Genomic DNA, 21,203 nt, shown 5'->3' with positions numbered 1-21,203 from the left:
GATAAAAACATGATTATAAAAATTATTTCAAATGACACCAACTTACATTTTACAATACATATCATTATAATATAATACTTTATTTTACTACTACTTACTTACTACTATCTCAGTAAGTCAAACCATTAGTTTTTGAATTAGAACGTTCAACCCAAGAAATAAACTCTGTAGCTTTTCTACAATCAAGTACTGTTACGAGTTAATTTAATGAACGTCTCTGAGAAGATATGTCTTCTTTAGCTTTACATTCAAAAACAAATAAACTATTCTCTTCATATAAGATAAGCAATATTCGTACAAAGTTAAATCATATAACAAATATTACATAACGTTGCCAAGGTGAAATGGCTACGAAAAAATAAAACAGTCGTTGAAGCAACGAACTGGTAAAGTCAATACTTGACAAATCGTAGCTTAACGAGCAAGACATGCTTCGTCTCATCGCAAATATTATTTCGGCTTCTGAACAGAAATTGAAATTTGCTACAACTGAACAAATATAATATTAGTTGGATGGGCTTTTAATAAAATACAAGATGGTTGTTACATTTTTGATCGCGTAAGTGAAAAATCTTTTTGGTTGTTTGATTCTTAATAAAAACTATCAAACCATTTGAATTCTTAGTTTGTTCAGTTAGTTGTTAGATGTATAAGTAATGATATATGTGTCTGCTACACAACGCACAGACTCACGTAGTGCCTATGGCTAACCACAGACACTAATGTCTAATTGTCTACACACCAGGTTAACTAGTACTGTTGTCAATTGTCACAGTACTCTTAAGAAATGTAGTATTTTAATTATATACATATTGCATTAGTTTGTCTGCTACACAACACAGACTCACGTAGTGCCTATGGCTAACCACAGACACTAACTAATATCTAATTGTCTACACACCAGGTTTACTAGTACTGTTTACCAGGCCCTAAAGTTATAAAAAAAAAAAACTAGTACTGTCGTCAATTGTCACAGTACTCTTAAGAAATGTCTTCGTTTCATCCCTTGTTTTATATTTAATTATATAGATATTGCATTTTGTCTTTTATAGTCAACTAAACAACAACTTAAAAAATTAAAATAATCTAGTGTCGTAACAACCTTGTATCCATTTTCGATCATTTATATTTAAGCTTTTATAGAAATATCTATGGGTACACTGCCGTGATTTGAACGCACGACCTCAAGTTTCCGAGTCGCAAGCTTAAGCCACTAAGCTTAGAGTCTATTATATACAAATGTATACGTGATAAGTACTATTTAAAAAATCAGGCAAAACTTACCAAAAGTTTTTGATAATACTCATCTATCAGGTACCGCTTTTCCCTAACGTATAATTAATTATGCTTTATATCTGTCGGGAATAGGGTTTAGTTCGAAGTCTAATTACTGTTGTAGTCAGTGGAGCTTTGCACAGATATACAATCTGCTAAGTATAAGCGTTACTAAAGGACATAATTTGACAAAGGCGTTCAGTTCTCGGAAGTGCCGTTTAGTGTTTAGTTCAAGAAACACAACATTTCAAAAGCTGCTAACATTTTAAGTTAAAAAAAATAGCTTTTTGTATAATTTTTTTATTGTCTATTTAGAGTTGCTTGGAAGAGATCGCTTTCACAACGTATCTTTTTATTTTTTAAACTTGTTCATAGTATTATTAACTTGTGTATTAATTTGACAGGCGACTTCTAATTAATTTGCGATTTATTGTTTTAAAATAAGTGTTGTTTGACCTAGTCATTTTGTATGATAATTTGCTATTTTGAAAGAGTACCGAGAGTTTTTTACCCCGGCTTTTTCTCGGCCTACATCCTCTGTCTTCTTTGCCGATGAGAAGGGATGTCTACCGATTTAAATTGATTGGAATAATGATACCTATATCTTATATTCCATAAAAAACCATATATTATTTTTAAAAGCAACCAAAACGCGACCATTACCTATGCCAACTCGCACATATTAAAAGATTTTAAAACTCTTACACGAACATACATTACACGACCAGCAATTAAACTTAAGTAATTTAAGACAGGAAGGTCAGAGTTACCAAAGTCGGCTCTGGGGCGGTTAATCTGTTCCCACATGCGGGCACTGGGGTTAATGCTTCGGGGCCTTTTGCTCGTCACGTTTGTTTATTTTGATTACACAGTTTGGGGCTTATTAAGTTCGGCCTTTCAAATAAGCAATAGACGGTAAGAAAACAAATGATAGGAAAAACAAAATTAGTCTAACTCTGTTTAGACTAAAGAATTCAGCACGGCGAAAGATAAATACGTATGGGTAGCAATTTTAAAAGAGTTTTTAAAGGAGTCCACTTATCTAATCACAATGATGAAATTGTAAATTATTTATGACAAGGTTTTATGCAAATGCAGTGTTGGCCTCTTAGCTTCAGCGTGCGACTCTCATACCTGAGGTCGTAGGTTCGATCCCCGGCTGTGCACCAATGGACTTTCTTTCTATGTGCGCATTTAACATTTGCTCGAACGGTGAAGGAAAACATCGTGAGTAAACCGACATGTCTTAGACCCAAAAAGTCGACGGCGTGTGTCAGGCACTGGAGGTTGATCACCTACTTGCCTATTAGATTTAAAAATGATCATGAAACAGATTCAGAAATCTGAAATATCTGAGTATATTATTTATTATTATTTTTTATACAAATAAATTTATTTTTAATTAAAGCGTATTAGTTTGTTGGCCTCGATTTAAAAGCCATCAAAAGATTCTTCTCAGCAAGATAGAGATTAGAGATTTGCGTCAAAGAAACCTCTTTTACTGTTATTTTTATTTTATTAACATGGCAACGCGAAATTACATGTTAAATATAAAACAAGTCTTACATTTACTACAAAATCGTTTGATGTTATTTTCTATTATGTACAATAAAAATCCATCTTAATATCCTAGATTTACTCCGTCATATTTCTCCATCCATCTTTGTCGTGACTTCATTTTAAATTATAAAATCATAAATCATTTTGTGTTAAGTTTTTTAAAATTTACAGCAAATTATTAAATACACTTAATTTTTTATGGTATTTATATGTTTTAAGAGACTAACATGGAAATGGTATTATGTTGTTTTTACAAGAGAGTTTACACACTTGGGTGATTCATTAATTGTTATCGGTATAATTCCCAGTGAAATATTTTTCTAAGATTCTTTACATCGCAAACATAAGCAAAGACAAGAAATTTTATAAAAATTCATTGCGAAGTACAACATATTTATCACAACCCTTGTAATGAATTCCGTCAAAATAATCTTTTGAGAATTGCCTCGGGATATTTTAGTAACACTGACAATTTTCGGGTCATTCGAGAATTGAGGTCGAAAAATTGGATTAAAAAATTTGAGCGTTAAATATTGAATGGACATTCGTGGGATTGAACGCTCAATATTCATAAGTCACGAAAGAGTTTATTATTTTTAAGATAAAGGTTCTTGGGCTGAATCTATAGATTATGACTTCCAGGTCTGGGAGTTAAGCGTGCGGCTTTCAGAACGGTTTCAGGACGTTGAGGACACATCTATCTACGAACGCAGTTAATCGCTCGTACGTGAGATATTCTTTAGACCTAAATGTCAACGGCGAGTGTTAGACACAAAAAGCTGATAATCAATTTGCCTATACAAAAATATTATCACGAACAGAAACCTAAGACCAAGACTAAGCGACTGATATTTTGTCCCTCACACTTTATATAATAGCAGTATTGACAATATTCTCTAAGGAAGCCCATATAGCTGTGTCATGCGACTATAATAGGTGAAGTTTCAAACTAAAATCACTACCGCACTCCAATTCAGTAAGTAATTTTCTCAGTATAGATAAAAACCATATCTTAAAAATATGATTTTTCGCTTTCTATTTTTAACTAAAATCTAACTTTTATGGATATAAATACAAGCCAATATATTATTTTTTTTCCAATTTTCATTGACCTAGCTTTTCGAAACTTTTATTCATCATACATTAAAGTCTTAATGACTAACATCCCAAAAATCCTACGAAAATGGAAACAACTATTTCCATTTTGAACATCAAATTTTGACGAGATATTATTTATCAAATCGGTTAGGTAATGGAATAGTAACGAGCAGAAATAGGATACATTTAGAACCCAAATCTTCCTTTCGATAAATCCGATACTCTCACGCAGTTTTGGGGCGAGAGAACTAAATATTATTATTCTATGTATGAACCAATTATTTAATTACATAGAAAAACACTTTTTTACTGGATTGAAGTTATGTGTTATAAATTTACAATTATTTTACAAAATTTTAAATTTAACCGACGTTTCGCGTGCTTTACAGCGTGCGTGGTCACGGCGACTGAAGACAAAAGGTGTCGAATGTCAAAAAGTATCACAGCTGTAGAAAAAGTTGTATTATCTATATTTATTTCTCCGGAGTTGGTATCGACTAAAATATGGAGGGTTTTGGCAGAAATGGCTCACGGTGTCCTCTATTTTCGCGAATTGTTTATAATACATAACTTCAATCCGGTAACAAAGTGTTTTTCTATATGTAAAAGTTATGTCAATAAAAGACTATATTTAATTACATATCATTGTCCACAGAGCTTCCCCCTGAAAAGCCTTCGATAAAAGCAGAAAAAGGCTGGTACGCATCTGGTGACTCTTTACGCGCACAGTGTATCTCACCACCGGCCGATCCACCTGCAAATCTTACCTGGCTTCTCAATGGAAGAGATGTAAGTTAAATGCAATTAAAGTTATTTGTGTAGAGATGAGTATTATATTTTGTGTATGACATTGTTCATATCTTGGTCTAAGTTAGCGGTCGTTTTGGGGGCCGATGGCTGGCCATGCGTCATACTCGTGAACGGGTGCTACTTGTGGTGACTGGTCGTACTTGAATTCGTGTATGCGGTGATGTTAATTATTTCGACTATGTGTTTGCGTGTTGTTCCCACGAGAATGTAAGTGCGTGCTCCTATTTCACCATGCCTCCTGCTGATAGAGGACAACTCTTTGTTTTTAATTTATGTTATCATTATTAAATACTTAAGATGTCATGTGTAACATGGTTTAATGATTGCAGCTCCTTACAAACGTTGTGTAAAAAAAAAAAAACATGGCGATTAAAAAGAGTGGCGGAGAGTTTATTGCCAGTTCTTCTCTTCCGTTCTACGCCCTTGATTTGGGAACTGGCACTAAATGTAAAATTAGAAGCATTAATATTATGTATTTCTTTGCTGACAAGTCATAAGTGTACAATGTGTTACCCATATGATTAAATGATTTTTGAATTTTTGAATATTTTGTTATTTTAATAGATTTAATACATTTAAAATTGCATATAGGCTTTCTACCCCCAGGTGTGCCTGGAATGTTGATTAAATAATTAAGGATTGTTTTATGTGTAACAGCAAAATAAGGACTCTCCCAAAATCTACTATATTTTATTTGAACTAGAAAAATATTTCAACATTTCCGATAAAGACAAAATATGTAATAAATACACGCAAACTAGCATTCATACTCATTACCAAGATGTTCCTAGTACAATTAAATCTTCGAATAATATTTTTAAGGATTTTCGGCCCTATGTATTAAAATCTTTCTTCAATAGAAGCCTCTCATTTGTCACGGGCTGTCATGACGTCGCGTCAAACGTCAACGGTGACGTCAGCGCGAACTAATTGATAATTATAACCGGTGCAAGCTTAATGAATGCTTGAGTAGGACATGATTACTGCTACGTAAGCTTTAAGGCTGTAAAGTGATAAATGATTTGCTTACATTTCTATAATCAGTCATTAACACTATGTACATAAGACCAGAGAGAATTTGATTCGAAAACTAAATTTAATTTCTTTTATTAAGCTAGTCCAAAAGAAACGTAAGTAGAGATCCCTTTTTGATATCCTGGGGATATCTGATTACGGGCCCACGTGTCTGGGTAGATGGTAAAATAAAACCCACTAAAACCACCAGGGCCTACTGTTCGCCACTAGGACGGGATAAAAGCTAGGTCTTTTCGCGCTCCGTCCAGCGACAATGCTATCAAGACTCTCTAAAAGAGCAGAGACATGGGGTCCATCAACTGCTTGACTCTGGAACGCAGCAGTTTGTCTTAGAAGACCCCGTGAGACTTGCAAAGCCAGCTTGAAGCTATCCTACATGCCTTGTCATAGGCTCCTCTTTCCAATACATCAGGCTGCATCCCGCATGGTTGAAGAAACCAGTCGAGAGTGTCTGAAAGGTCGTGGTTTTCCATTGGCTTCACGGCAGCAGAATACAGGCATATGCCGCTACTGCTCCTTCGCCTCATCATGGCTGTGGAACAAGCCCAGTGGTGTGGGAAGTAGATATACCCTAGTATACTCATATATAGGTGTTTTTTGAGTTTCATCATCGGACGTCTGAGTTTCATCTTTGGACGTCGATGCAGAATACGAAATTCCATCCGTATCACCTTGACGTCCGCCGTTCCTCAACGGAGCGTTTTTCAAGGCAGTTTTTGCCGCGCACCACCACTTTGTGAAACCAGCTGCCCACTGAAGTATTTCCGAAGCAATTCGACTTAGATTCCTTCAAGAAAAGAGCGTACCAATTCTTAAAAGGCCGGCAACGCACTCGCGAGCCCTCTGGTATTGAGAGTGTCCATGGGCGGCATATCACTTACCATCAGGTGAGCCTCTTGCCCGTTTGCCCCCTATTCTATAAAAAAAAATATCACTGAAAGACGCATTTCATGTCATTGAAAATATTAAAATTTTCTTTAGTGCTCGTCAAATTGCAGCGCATCGCAAGTTTAAGGCTTTAATATTCAGAGATGAAACTTATAAGACACTACCGTACGTCGAAAACTTCAGATTTGACTGAATGGAGTCACACTTGGCTTAGTTCAGACTCTGAATCTTACGTTTAGAGTCAGGTCCATAGTAGTATATCAAGTTACAATCTCGTGTTGAGTGCTTCAAATATATATAACTTCACAGTGGATTAATAGCTATTACAACTATACTTTTGTTTGGTTGACGTTATAGTGTGTTTGAGGGCAAAACCTAAATACATATCACCAGTTCTTTTAACGCATTTTTTAAATTATCATATTAGCAAATCTAAATGAAGTGCTAATTATTAAAAGACTTTTATATTAAATCTTTTCAATTTTCAATGTTCAAGCGAATTAAACCTATAATACAATTCTCATAAAATGATTCCGTTTTAATCCGATGCAATATTTATGAGCAAATGTGGTTCGCCTGAACGAGAGGAGCTTTCTCGTATATTATTCAGTGGAAATGGAATGTATTAAATAAATATCTTAGTAAGTTAAGTCAATTGATATTAAGAAAATATTAAATTAAAATTGTTCTTCTACTACTAATTGCCAAAGACTTTAATTGTGATTCTTCTGTTGATCTTCAAAAGGATGCAGGTTGTAACGGGATCATATTTTTATATGATGATCTATTTAGACTTCTAAGCACATCTATGAATGACTAATAGACTCGGCCAAGCGTTGCTGTGGCTAAGATTTTTGTCATATTACATAGTAGTAAACTATTCAAGAGAAAAGGCAGGAGAACACCAATCCACCATGCTTTTTTGGTGGTTATGCCATTAAATTGTAGCTTATGTGAAACGTTGGTAATTATTTTGATAAGGATCAATACCTAGGTACGAATAAAGAGCCTTTTCTAGCGGTGGTATTTTAATAAAAAAAAGTATAAAAGGACGCTTATTGTGACGTAACTATAAACGATAGAGACATGCCGTCGTGAAATTTTTTATAGATAGTGTCCTGAAAAATTGTAATACATCATTTTGTTCTATCATTAATAGTTTTCGCAGCGCACACAATTGAAGGACGTTTTTTGTTTATTTTTTTACACCTTGGGTTAGATTATTCAAGTTTAAGTAAGCATCCCTAATTTTTTTAAATGAAACATAGCTTATGTCAATCGGGAATAGTGTAGCTTGCTAACGGTGAAAGAATTTTTGAAATCGGCCCAGTAGTTTCGAAGCCTATTCATTTCAAACAAACAAAAAATCAAACCTTTCCTCTTTATAATATTAAGTATAGACTACAAATTGTTTTCTTTAATCACAATACATATATGTATCTCGGAATACCCTTAGTTTCCGAGAAATTTAAGGGCAAATATTAGTAAATGTATTTCCAAACACTAAGCACTAAATAGATCATGAATAATGCAATTTCAACAACACCACAAAGAAAATCTCCTTCTTGAAATCAGTTAAAAAGGGTTTACAACTTTCAAGTTATGCCACTCTTTTGTAGTCTTATTCCATTTTTAATCCATGTATGTTTCAAAGCGAACAAAATCGCATTGAAAATTTTTGTCATAGACAATAAAACTAGGAACTTCAAAAACATGTTTCACTTCGAGAGGTTTCTTTCAACTTCACTGAATCGAATAACGTGTGCAAATACACTATTTTCAATTCACATATATTTATTGGTGTGGAAATAATCAGCGTGTATTTTAGCTTGAATCGTTGCTTAGCCTTATCAGCTTACATTGGTATCGTTTTGTATGAAACTTACTTCTATAACATATTTATTATAATCCTATTTTATATACAACAACTTATCTAATCGATAAAAATCACAAATAATGGACTGCAACTTATGAATTCGGCCAGTGTTAAACTAAATATCAAGATACGGATTGATGAGTAACTATTAATTACTTAAGAAGTCATGTGGAACATGGTGTAATGGTTGCAGCTCCTTACAAACATTGTGGAAAACAAAAAACATAGCAATTAAAAAAGTGGCTGAGAGTTTTTTGCCAGTTCTTCTCTTCCGTTCTACGCCCTTGATTTGAGAACTGGCAGAAAATTATAAAATTAGGAGCACTTAATATGTATTTATTTTTTGACGTTCATAAGTTTTTTGTTTTTTTTGTTTTTTTTTTAGACAATTCACACCAATTGACCTAGTCCCATGCTAAGCTGGTGAAGCTTGTGTTATGGGTACTAGGCAACGGAAATATATACATATTATAGATAGACATATAAATACATATTTAAACACCCAAGACCTAAGCACAACACCAAAATTTGCTCATCACATCGATGTTCGTCTCAGCCGGGAATCGAACCCGGGACCCATGGATTCGCAGTCAGGGGTACTAACCTTTAGACCAATGAGTCGTCAAGTGTACATTGTGTTGCCTATATGAATAAATGATTTTGACTTTGTCTTTGTGAAATTAGTGCATCTCTGAACATCTTAAAACATTTGCACTGGAATATCTATGTAAATGTCAACGCGTTTATGCGTTAATGAAGCTTTAAGTCCTTCAAATATTTTATATAGTATTTTTTTATGTAATAGGAGCCAACAGCAGGCTCACCTGGTGTTAAGTGATACCGCCCATGGACACTAACATTGCCAGAAGGCGAACCTTTTTTTCTTGAAGGACCCTAATTCAAATGGGTGCGGAAATACTTCAGCTGGTTCCACATAGTGGTCGTGCGCGGCAAATTCATTAACAAACGCTCAGTTGTGGAACGACGGACGTCAACTATTTATAATCAACTAGAATTTTGCTTTATGCACGTCATAAACGTCATGCATTCGAAAGGAATACTCCCAAGAAATCAAGATCTGAAATAAAATTCAGCATAAAACGTATAATACTCGGGAGGATTGGACGATCTACACCTTTATGAAACTTGAGCTAGTCTTGGATAGTGACACTTTAGCGGATTGAATATGTCGTAAAAAGACACCAATGCGGGATTAAGTTTTATTATGACTTGCGTTTCACGATTCTCATTGTATAACGAGGTGTGGTTGTATGGTTTATATGAAAAATTACTATTTTTCTGTACAATAAGACAGTTTATTTGTTTCTTTAGAAATAAATAAAAAACGGCCAGCCCTGCGATTCTGTAACTCACTTTTCGAACTCACACAGCGGTTTTCGCATCGGCGGTCGCTCTCAAATCAGTCGTGAAGCAGTCATTTTATGATTTGGCATTCTGAAAAGGTGGGTTTATCATATAGGCAGTTATTAATTTCTAACATGCGATGGACTGTTTCATGTTTAATATTTATTTGTAAGCAACAAATTAAATAAGATATATAAACATATTTAAATAAAAGAAAATGTTCTAGCGGTATTCACGGTCGTTTATTAAGGTCAAACAATACAGCAATCTTTTAAAAAATGTACAATTAATAAAATTTCATATTTAATTTTAAATACTTGTAGCGTTCTAAGTAATAAAAGTTTATCTAAAGCATAATTGTAAATAAAATGTTATTAAAATTTTAATCTTACATTTTCATTCATTCTTTAACATTAAACAACAACAAAATAAAGAATACTAGGTAAATATTCGAATATTTTATTTTTATTTTACTTTATTTTATTAGCAGTGTCAACCAGATCCATGCAACAATTAAATTAGGTCATCCTAATATAGGCCGACACACACTTGCGAGCCTTCTGGCGTGTCCATGTAAGTATAACTTAACATGAGATGAGCATCCTGTCCGTTTGTCTCCAGTTCTATAAAAAAAAAATAACTTTGATTTTATATGTTACTGGGAAACCTGAAATACAGTTCATGTATAATATCAAGAATGGCTATATTTGTTTTATGAAACTTGTTTGTTGCTTATTATCTTGGAGTAATTGCGCTAATCTCATAACACCTAATGAGTCATGTCTTGCAGTAATTCTCGCTAAATACAGCGTTAATCTAGCGCTTCATCAAGCAATTATGTACAAAGAACATATCAGCATTTATAACATTGTCTTAGGGCTCATTTACACGAGCGTCACGATGCCGACAGCAGAGCAACTGTACTCGTCGACGGCAGCCGTCGACATGTCAAAATCGAAGCTCTACTGCAGCCATCGACTCTCTCTCTCTCTTACTATTATTGTTTTTACTTCGTCGACGTCGACAAAAACGAAAAAGAAACACATTGTGGGTTCAATGCATTGTGGATCATTGTTTACAGCCGCCCACACTCGTGTTTGTTTTAATGTTTTGTTACTATTCTGTTGTTTATAATTCCAAACACAAGCATTTTTCTTTACTGCCACAATAAGTATTTCAACATCAATACGGTCACTGGAGATCATTTTATAAAATCGAAAAGGATGGGCACTCCTAAACTATTTACCGTCATTAACAAAATAGCGGACACGGAACGCTACAAACACAAACAACTGCAAAAGTCGATATAGGTCGACGTCTACCGCCGATGCGTTGACGGCTGCAGTTACAGTTACCTTTGGCGTTGACATCGTGCCGCTCGTGTAAATGAGCCCTTACGCACTACGGGCCAAATGCACTAAGTGCGGAAATTGAGTCCACACTACATACAACACCAAAGTGTGCCTGAACATCGAACATCGTCGATTTGGCGCCCGGGACTGTCGTACCGTAGGCAGTGCTATCAGAATTCGTAGGCGAGATAGGCGAGATCTACTCGCGATATGCAAATTGAGCTAACACATCGTACTGCAATATAACACTATGAATATGATATGTGGAATTCGATTTATCTGCACCTATTTAAATTATTGGAGAATGAAGATGGTATTCTTAGGATAACATTATTTAGCTCCGGACAGAAAACAATATGCGTTGGATTTTGACTTACCGGAGCTATATAGGAGCAGACCTATTAATACCTGCTAAGTTTCATCATTGGACGTCGAGGCAGAATACGAAATTCCACCCGTATCACCTCGACGTCCGTCGTTCCACAACTGAGTGTTTTTTAAGACCAATTCTGTCGGTAATTACGATGCTATTAATCAGGAACTAAGCGAGGTCAACTGGACGCAGCATCTTAATGGAGAGACACTAATAGATGAAGTTACAACAAAATTTTATGATATTGTGAATAGAACTATTATAAACAATGTCCCAATAAGCCGTAATAAATGTAATAATAAGTACCCCGTGTGGTACACTAAGTCTCTGATACACGTTATAAAAGAAAAACTAAAAGCGCACAAACTTTGGAAAATGTACAAGAACCCGCGAGACTACGACGAATTCTCAGTGTTACGTAGTAGGCAAAAGCGTATATCCAAAAAGTGCATGCTATCTTATGAACAGTATGTACAAGATAACATGTCTAAAAACCCTAAGGCGTTGTGGTCATACTTTAGAAACAAGAGGCAATGTAAATCTGGGTACCCTAGCATGCTAGTTCTTGGTGATGAGTCCTATAAATCGGAGCCTGAGATTTGTGATGGTTTTAATAAATTCTTCAACAGCGTCTTCCACTCTCCTGACGATACTTATGACCTACTTGAACTACCTGAGTCAGATATCATATATAATAACATTCACATAACGGAACACGACGTCTTTAAAGCTATAAAAAAATTAAATATAAACAAGGGTCCAGGTAGTGACGGAATACCCGCAGTTTTCCTACAAAGATGTAGTAAGGAACTTGCAGCACCACTATCACATATATATATAATCTGTCCCTTAACACATTCTGTGCATTCCCATTAAAATGGAAAAAAGCACATGTAGTTCCTATTCATAAAAAAGGCTCCATAAACAGAATTGACCATTATCGACCTATCTCAATCCTTAACTCTTTTAGCAAACTGTTCGAAAAACTAGTACATAATGTTATAAGTCCATTAATCACTAAACAACTACCGGAGCAACAACACGGCTTTACTAAAAATCGCTCAACAGTTTCTAATTTGACTATTTTCACTGACTATATACTGAGAGGTATGGATGAGGGTGACCAAATTGACGCTATCTATACGGATATAGAAAAAGCTTTTGATCGTGTTGATCATATTATCCTGTTACATAAGCTTTTCTCCCTTGGAATACGTGGTGACCTTTACAGATGGATAAAGTCATACATAACTAACAGACGGCAAGCAAAAGTAATATGCGGGTACAAAAGCATGTTCACTAACATTACATCAGGAGTACCCCAAGGGTCAATACTTGGCCCATTATTATTTAATGCTTATTTGTACGATATAAAATATTGTTTTCACTTTTCTAAACATCTTATGTTCGCGGATGACCAAAAAATTTTCTTAAGAATAAAATCAATAGATAACTGTAATCAAATTCAACAAGATCTTAATAGGTTAGAAATATACTACAAACAAAATAAACTTTCAATAAATATAAACAAATGTAATAAGATAACTTTTTCGCGTAAAAACAAAAAAATTCAATACACTTACAAAATTGATAACACCCCAATAAAACAAGTAAAATTAGTAAAAGACCTGGGAATATTATTAGATGAAAAAATGGGCCTATCACAACATATCGATGACATAACAGGCAAAGCGTATATGCAACTAGGATTTGTCAAGCGGTCATGCAAGACATTTAATAACATACATTGCATTAAAAGCCTATATTTTGCTTATGTTAGAAGCGTGCTGGAGTATGCGGGTGTTATGTGGTCTCCATATTATACAAAGTATAAAAAAGCAGTAGAAAATATACAAAAAAAGTTTGTAAAATTCCTTAGTTTTAAAAAATACCAATGCTTCGATAGTTATGCACATTCTTGCAATTATTTTAATTTAGACTCATTAGAAAGTCGGCGAAGTCAGCAAGACCTGCTTTTTTTACATGCTATTCTTAATGGGCGGATCGATAGCCTTATTTGCTGTCCTTAATTTCTTTTAAAATTCCTTCTCCATATGCGACAAGACAGACGAAACTGTTCCATGTGCCTCGTACGAACTCGAATTACCTGCATAATTCACCAATGTTTCGGGTTTTATCTAACTATGACACTAATTATGAGGATATTGATATTTTCCACCTCACCAAAGAACATGTGAGAAAATATTTGAAGGGGCGGGAAGACTCGAATTTTGTTTAGGTTGTATTTGGTATTATTTATTGTTTTAAATATTAAATTTCAGTTTTCTGTATATATTTTTCTATTGATGCGCTTATTTGTTTCATTTTTCTTTATTGTTTATCTATGTAATCTGTTTTGGCTTTTTGTACTGTATAAGTGTTTGTTTTGTAATATTATGTATGTTAGCTATAAGATTACTTATAATTAAATAAATAAATAAATTCTCCTAAGGGTCCTTCAAGAAAAGAGCGTACCAATTCTTAAAAGGCCGGTAACGCACTCACGAGCCCTCTGGTATTAAGGGCGGCGGTATCACTTAACATCAAATGAGCCTCCTGGCCCTGGTCTATAAATGAAGTGATGAAAATTATGAGGCTTTCAGAAAAAATATATAAAAATAGGATTTACATAGTGACTGATGAAAATTATTATTATTTAACTAAACATCAATTGTTACAAACAAACAAAATTCATTTATTCATGTAGGTAACACAATGTTCACTTATGATCGTCACAACAAAAAAAATACATTAAATGCTTCTAATTTTACATTTACTGCCAGTTCTTAAATCAAGGGCGAAGAACGGATGAGAAGAACTGGCAATAAACTCTCCGCCACTCTTTTTAATCCCCATGTTTTTGTTTTACACAAAGTTTGTAAGGAGCTGCAACCATTAAACATTCATAACGTCGTACATAAGTTTATAAAACAGTTTACACCGTATTGACATTTGATATTACGTTGTGGACAAATTTCAACAGGCGGAAATATCCATTTTTAATTATTATTATTTCTATGTAGGTTAAGAATATTGTTATTACTTGATGCCAATAAATTTCGATTGTAAAACAAAGAAGTGTGATAATTGTAACAGACATTGCGGAATATTTCATATCGGCTATTGGTACATTGTCCTCTTATGAGTAATCAAGAAGATAGATTTAGTTTCTGATAGGTGCTCTATTCTCTTTATGAGCATCAAAGATCGATCGTTCTCATAAGTGATCTGACAATACTTATAGAAGGTGGTTATTATCAAGAAAACTTTCCTATTAAATGTTTTTTAGGTGAATCAATAAATATAAATCAGAGGTGAGATTTTAAAACGAAATTCGAACTGATTGTAAGGTACGTGTGATTGTGATTGGTTAAAACATCTGTAGTCCAATACGTTGACACTTGACAATACGTCATATGTCATACGTCATATGACGTATTCTGTGTGCGTATGTTTTAATGCAAATGTCATATTAACCCGCCATTATATAATTGCACAGTTTCAACATATGAAACGCTTACAGATAATTCTATCTACACTGACGAACTCAATAGTAGTATAGCAAAATCAAATATTTTAATTGTAAAATATCGGTTAATTACGCAAGTTTATATTATGTTCTAAATATAAACTTCTAATTTGAATTCAAAATGACAAGTGAAATCCCAGAGATAAAAGTTAGAAATTTGAATACAGATAATAGTCATTTGCGATTAGAAATATGCATGTGCGGTGATCCAAAACTGGCACAGATGTTACATTGGGTAATGACAGGGCGGGAAAAAGAATGGAATGGAATTAGCAACACAAAGAGTAGTCGACGGGGCTTGAATATAAATTTATTCAACTTTTTACATTCACCGCGCTTTTGGTAACTTGTTCTTTTCAAGTTTGACTTTTAAACTACATATATTTATGTCGTAATTTTTTACGATTTAGGGTTTTTATGTTTAAAAAGAGCTTAGAATCTTTAACGCTCGCTTACATCCCTGTAAGTAAACAATGTTCCGTACTTGTCATAGGTAAAATTGTTTAGCTTTAATTAATTTAATTTCGGTTTTCATTAACGTACGTAAACCCTAGCTTTATCTATAAAAATATAAAACTTTTTATATTGGCTAAATTTATTACACGTACTATAATAACAATTTAAAAAAAAACAAAATTTATTTATTCAATAACAAGTTACATTGTTTTAGTAGATATTGGAGCCCCTAAACTAAGTCTAGGGAGACCTGAACATCAGGGTACTCCGCCATTATAACGGTTTAATGAAATTGTAACTTAATAATCGTTACCAAAATACTATATAAAGAAAAATATAAAAAATGACCCTTATTATTAAAATAAAGATTACATGGTTGAAACGTTGGTACACACCAGAAGTGAATGACTGTGATAATGTTAGGAAACGGATCATGGGATGTAAGGTGGAGAGTGCTAGTGTAAAAGAGTGTAAGTGCATTTTGAAAAATAAAATATTATATTCTTAGATCAGTAATTCAGTTCCTACATAGTTTAGTGCACAAAGCCTCTTGGTAATACTATATTACTCTCGAGTCTGGCTCAGTTAATCTGTTAAAGAAAATATCGAAATATAGAACTGTATTAAAACGTCCGCAAAATTGTTAATTCATAAAATATGTGAATACCTTTCGAAGTACTTCAGATAGAAAATTTCAGTCAAATTAAACTTTAGTTAAGAAACAAAACATTATTTTTGAATACGTTCTTGACCAATATTGAATAGGTTTTTAAATTCAAATATCGGTTGTACTAAACTTTATTATAGTTCCGCTACATATTACTATTCTTCTTAATTTTTGATAAAGGTGATCTATAAAAATTTAACTCAGCCGATCGTTACATTTGACTCATTTGTTTCTTTGTTTCGCTCGGGTAGACGCATTTTTATTTCTCTGATTATTGTTATTATGTGTGTGTTTTTGTTAGTAATAAATGTTATGTCTATGTCTAGATAGATAATAAAGATTTCCGCCGACTAGTGAAACACAATATTCAATCGGTAATAAGAAGTTGAAGTAAATAATTCTAGGAATAAAAGTGCGTACATCGAATACAGACGAGCTAGATATAATCGAGACACGTTTGAGATAAAGTATATGGGAAATAATGGAAATATGATTATATTTGGGGTGCAAACGACGTCGCGTAACTGACACCGCGCGTTTTAACAGCGTTTATGTGAGCCTCCATTTTGGCTTTAAGGCTTTTGTGATGTTTGGTATTTCGACAGTTCCAAATATTTTTATTTTGTAGATACAGATTCAATTTATAACGCCGTAGATAAACGCATACTGTAGTTATGCGCGGGATTCGATAGTCATTTGTTTATAGCAAGAAGACATGCATTGACGGCCTCTTAAGAAACGCTGATGTCTTGAAGGACTCTAAGTTATATTGGTTCGGAATACCTAGACGGGCAACTGGTTCCATATAGTGTTGGCGACAAGTCATAGCTCAACTTGCAGACTCGACGGATGAGCCGAGAATGAGAATTTCCTATAAAAAATACAAATTTATCCAAATATGCTCTATTTAAAATTAGTGTTTTATACTGTATGATTCAAGAAATAATTATTGTAATTATTCATTAAAAAATGTAATATGTGTAATAATTTTTTTTATATTCAATATAAACAGCAGGCAAAATATATTGGTGTATGGCAAGGAGTCAACCGCATTGCCCATACGTACCAATACAATCAATCAAAGCCTTTATTCTTGGATTGCTATTTACAAATATAATTACAAATAAGATTTATAATAACTATATATAATAATAAATAATAATAATAACAATATTTTTATATTGACCAGTTTTATGGTTAAGTTACATTCTGTCATTCAACCGATTTGTTCTATTATATATTCATGACACTAACACAAGACAGTTAACAAACCCGCGGTATTCATTAACTGAATAACTCGGACAAACTCACAATTCATCTGTCAACCCTCTTCCCCTGTCCAAAACTTACACTATGACCTTTTGCGACAAATCAACCTCAGAGTTTAGGCTTTAGTGATTTTAAATTGGTTTTGGCCCATAGTCCCATTTGCGATTAAACGTTTGAATTATTAATTACTAATTACAAAGATTATTACTAATTACAAAGATTATTACTAATTACAAAGATTATTACTAATTACAAAGATTATTGCTAATTACAAAGATTATTACTAATTACAAAGATTATTACTAATTACAAAGATGATATATTTTGAAAATATGTTTACATAATCGAATTTATTATTAAACGTGCACTAAAGAATTTTTATTATCATTAATATTTAACAATGGTTGAATCGTTTACTGCCTTGCGATTTTGTACTCACTTTTCAAACTCACACAGCGGTTTTCGCATCAGCGGTCGCTCTCAAATCAGTTGTGAAGCAGTCATTTTATGATTTGGCATTCTGATAAGGTGGGAGCTTGTAGTTTAATGTTTGAGTGAGTTACAGAATCGCAAGGCTGTATTAAAAAAAAACAAAATCCCGCGCTTTAAGAGCATTATTGTCATATGACGCTTTTAAGGGTGCACGCTAAACTGTTATACAACGACCAACAGATGCTGGCATTTCTGCATATATAATGTACAAGCCGTCGGAAATATCTGCGAACCTCGCTGGAATGCGCTTCTTTAAATAATTCTGCGTTTCTGCTTTAAATAATGTAAATAATAAGTATTTGTAAATTTCAAGTAGGTACGAGTATCAATAAAAATAAGTACACAAATAAAATATTTTTTATTTTTACATCTTCAATTTTTTTGCTATCTCTCCAGTTTGTATGACGTCATTAAGCCAGGTTCGCAGATATATCGATGTGACTGTACACTGCGGTACTTTCTTTGTCTAACGTTGATTTTTGGGTGTTTGACATATTAAACTTACCGTTTTGTATTAATACACTATCGTATGTGCGCTGTAGCATGGTGCGGGTAACAGTTTCAGTAACGTTTCGTTACACTCTTGAAAGTTGCTGCGATTTACAAATTATGACTTAGTATTTCAGCTGTACCACATTCGTAGTAGATTAAATCATTAATAACTGTAGTAACAGAAATTTAACCCAGCCAGAATATTCTAGTCTACAAATAAAATCAAATTGAAAGAAAAATTAAGCAACTATCACCCGTGATGACCCTACATTGGCCTGTCTTAACTAAAAATAATAATTGCAAAAAAAATATGATTAAAAAACGTTATCTTTATTTTGTAAATTTCTGACAGTTATATCAAACATCTGACAGTTAAAATCAATGTATCGTTAAGCTTACTTAAATTTTCTAATGTTCTGTTCATTAAATTATTCATTCAAGAACCTTCTCCAACAATAAACATAGCAACATATTGAATACAGCGTAATACGATGACCAAAATAAATAGAAATACATTATTATATTTATAGATTTTTGTATAATCTGTATTTACCTGATTCAAATTTCATTTTAAGAACATTAACTTCACAATTTGCTCTGTGCCTGTACTAAATTTTGTTCTTAATTTAAAACTCTTCCGCTATATTAAATTGTGGACAAAGCGTATAATTCATCAACGTTAAATATTGAATAACTCACACTGACCATTCGGCTGTCATCCCTCATTTCCCCGCGTGGGCATTGGGGCATGTCCTGGGCCTTTTGTGCATCTGGCAGTTTATTTGACAATATCTTCCCAGTCTGGGAGGAGGATAATCCGTCTTGTCATTTTCTGATGTGGGTTTCCTATGAATTGAATTAATAAAAATGTAGCATCTAGCTAACTTTAGAAATTGTTAAAATTAGGAAATATTTTGTTAAATAATATGTGGCAAACGCAGGAGGCTTCACCTGATTCTATGTGACACCGCCGCCTATGGGCACTCACTGCTAGAAGGCTCGCAAATACGTTGCCGGCTTTTGTTAAATGTAGACTTAAGATAATAAAGTGGTTAAATAAGGTTAAGTTCTTAGTTTTAAAGATCTTTTATCTTATTGAATAAAGCTTTACATTACATTTTCTTTAAGCTTTTTACAAAATAGGAATCTAGAATATATTATTTATGAATGCTATCTTTATGAAAAAGAGTATAGAATTTCTTTGTGTGTGCGTATAGTTTTATTTTAGTCTCGACGCTTTCTAATATAATTAATAGAAAAGTATTTATTACACAATAAAAAAGTTATTAAAAAACGAAGAAACTCATATATATAAGGTTTTGTTTAAGCATAGACAATATAAATTTAGAATATAAATTGAAATCTGTCCATAGAGCACAGAGTCCTACTGGGTTGTATAATTAAAAACGTGATCGCTACGAGTCGATACTTTTATTTACTTAAATCAACAACTCTTTACTAAGTACGACTAGTATGAGAAAAAAACTAATATTTGCCCAGAGAGCGGTTCGAGCGAGCTCTAAACCTGCGGTAAATCTGCGGTCGAACGCAATGAAATTTCTGTGTGCACAATTAAAACGAAATTTATCTCACGGATATCTGATGTCCATCCGAATAGTATAGTTATGAATAAAATATCAGATGGAATTAATTTACAATCTGAATTAATCCCTTATAGATATTCTGAATCTAATCGTCACCCATTTCGTTTCAGATTCAAGGCAAGCCAATAATCCAGCAACGTATACTGCCCAGTCCGGCTGTGTCAATACCGATTGCTGGCCCCACCCACGCCCCCGGAGATGAAAACACCAACATCATATTCAGCCCGTGGAAGGCTTTTGGCCCCTTTGTCGATACTATACAGGTAAACTTTATAAATACGAATCTCAATTTATTACAAGCAGTTCTTGTTACCATGGTAACAAGTACCTGTTATTACTCGTAGCATTGGGTATGCATGAATAAAGTGAAAACATTCCATTTTTAAATTACTATTCAAAAATGATATGCCGCAAACATGTTTTGACAGTCTCACATGCTCTTTGGAAAATGACTTACGGCCAAAACCAATACGCAATCTCAATCCAATTTTAGCTGTCATAGACTGACAATTCAATCCATTTCTAAAGAAAAGCATGCCAATATTCAATACATGGACTGAGATACCAATCTAATTATTCAACCAATCGTTCAGAGGGCGGATAAGAGATTGAAGATTGCCCTCTGTATGAAAATGAATGTTTACTCATGCCAACAACCTATCTGTCCATTTTGACAGTTGCTTCGAACGGCCAAATCAATCTCGGATTGCTATCGGTGAAACTCGTATGATTTGGGTTTGGGATTGCGACCTAACTTAATATTCATTGGGAAAATTTATTCATCTTCGTCATGTTCCAGTTCTAGTGATAGTGATTTGGAAGTTTAAATGCAATTATCCGATTGGGATAGTAATTCTGAAGCTGGAAAAAGACAACGTACTTCTGTGCGAAGACATAAGAAGACAAGAATTAATTATATCCAGAGCCTGAATGACGCCGAATTCACATTTAGATTTAGGTTAACAAAAGAAGCTTTGGAGACACTTTTACACAAAGTGATGTCTATCATATATGACTTCTTGCAGGTTTCATCTTTTCATCAACTTTTGTAATTTTTTTTAA

The 21,203-nt window shown here is 33.6% G+C and overlaps 1 protein-coding gene across 1 annotated transcript in view; it reads left to right on the top strand.

Moving 5' to 3' along the window:
• Window positions 1-21,203, top strand: part of LOC125056512 — a 252,735-nt gene that overhangs the window by 183,190 nt on the left and 48,342 nt on the right. The window contains exons 5-6 of the mRNA XM_047659646.1: window positions 4,589-4,722; window positions 20,252-20,404. Of these exons, the coding sequence (XP_047515602.1) occupies window positions 4,589-4,722; window positions 20,252-20,404 (287 nt within the window). The remainder of the gene's footprint in view (window positions 1-4,588; window positions 4,723-20,251; window positions 20,405-21,203) is intronic.

The sequence above is a fragment of the Pieris napi genome, chromosome 15 (assembly GCF_905475465.1).
Source record: "Pieris napi chromosome 15, ilPieNapi1.2, whole genome shotgun sequence".
In the NCBI taxonomy this organism is placed as follows: Eukaryota; Metazoa; Arthropoda; class Insecta; order Lepidoptera; family Pieridae; genus Pieris; species Pieris napi.
The sequence above is the reverse complement of the archived record's forward strand: the minus strand, read 5'-3'. Positions and strand labels throughout refer to the sequence as shown.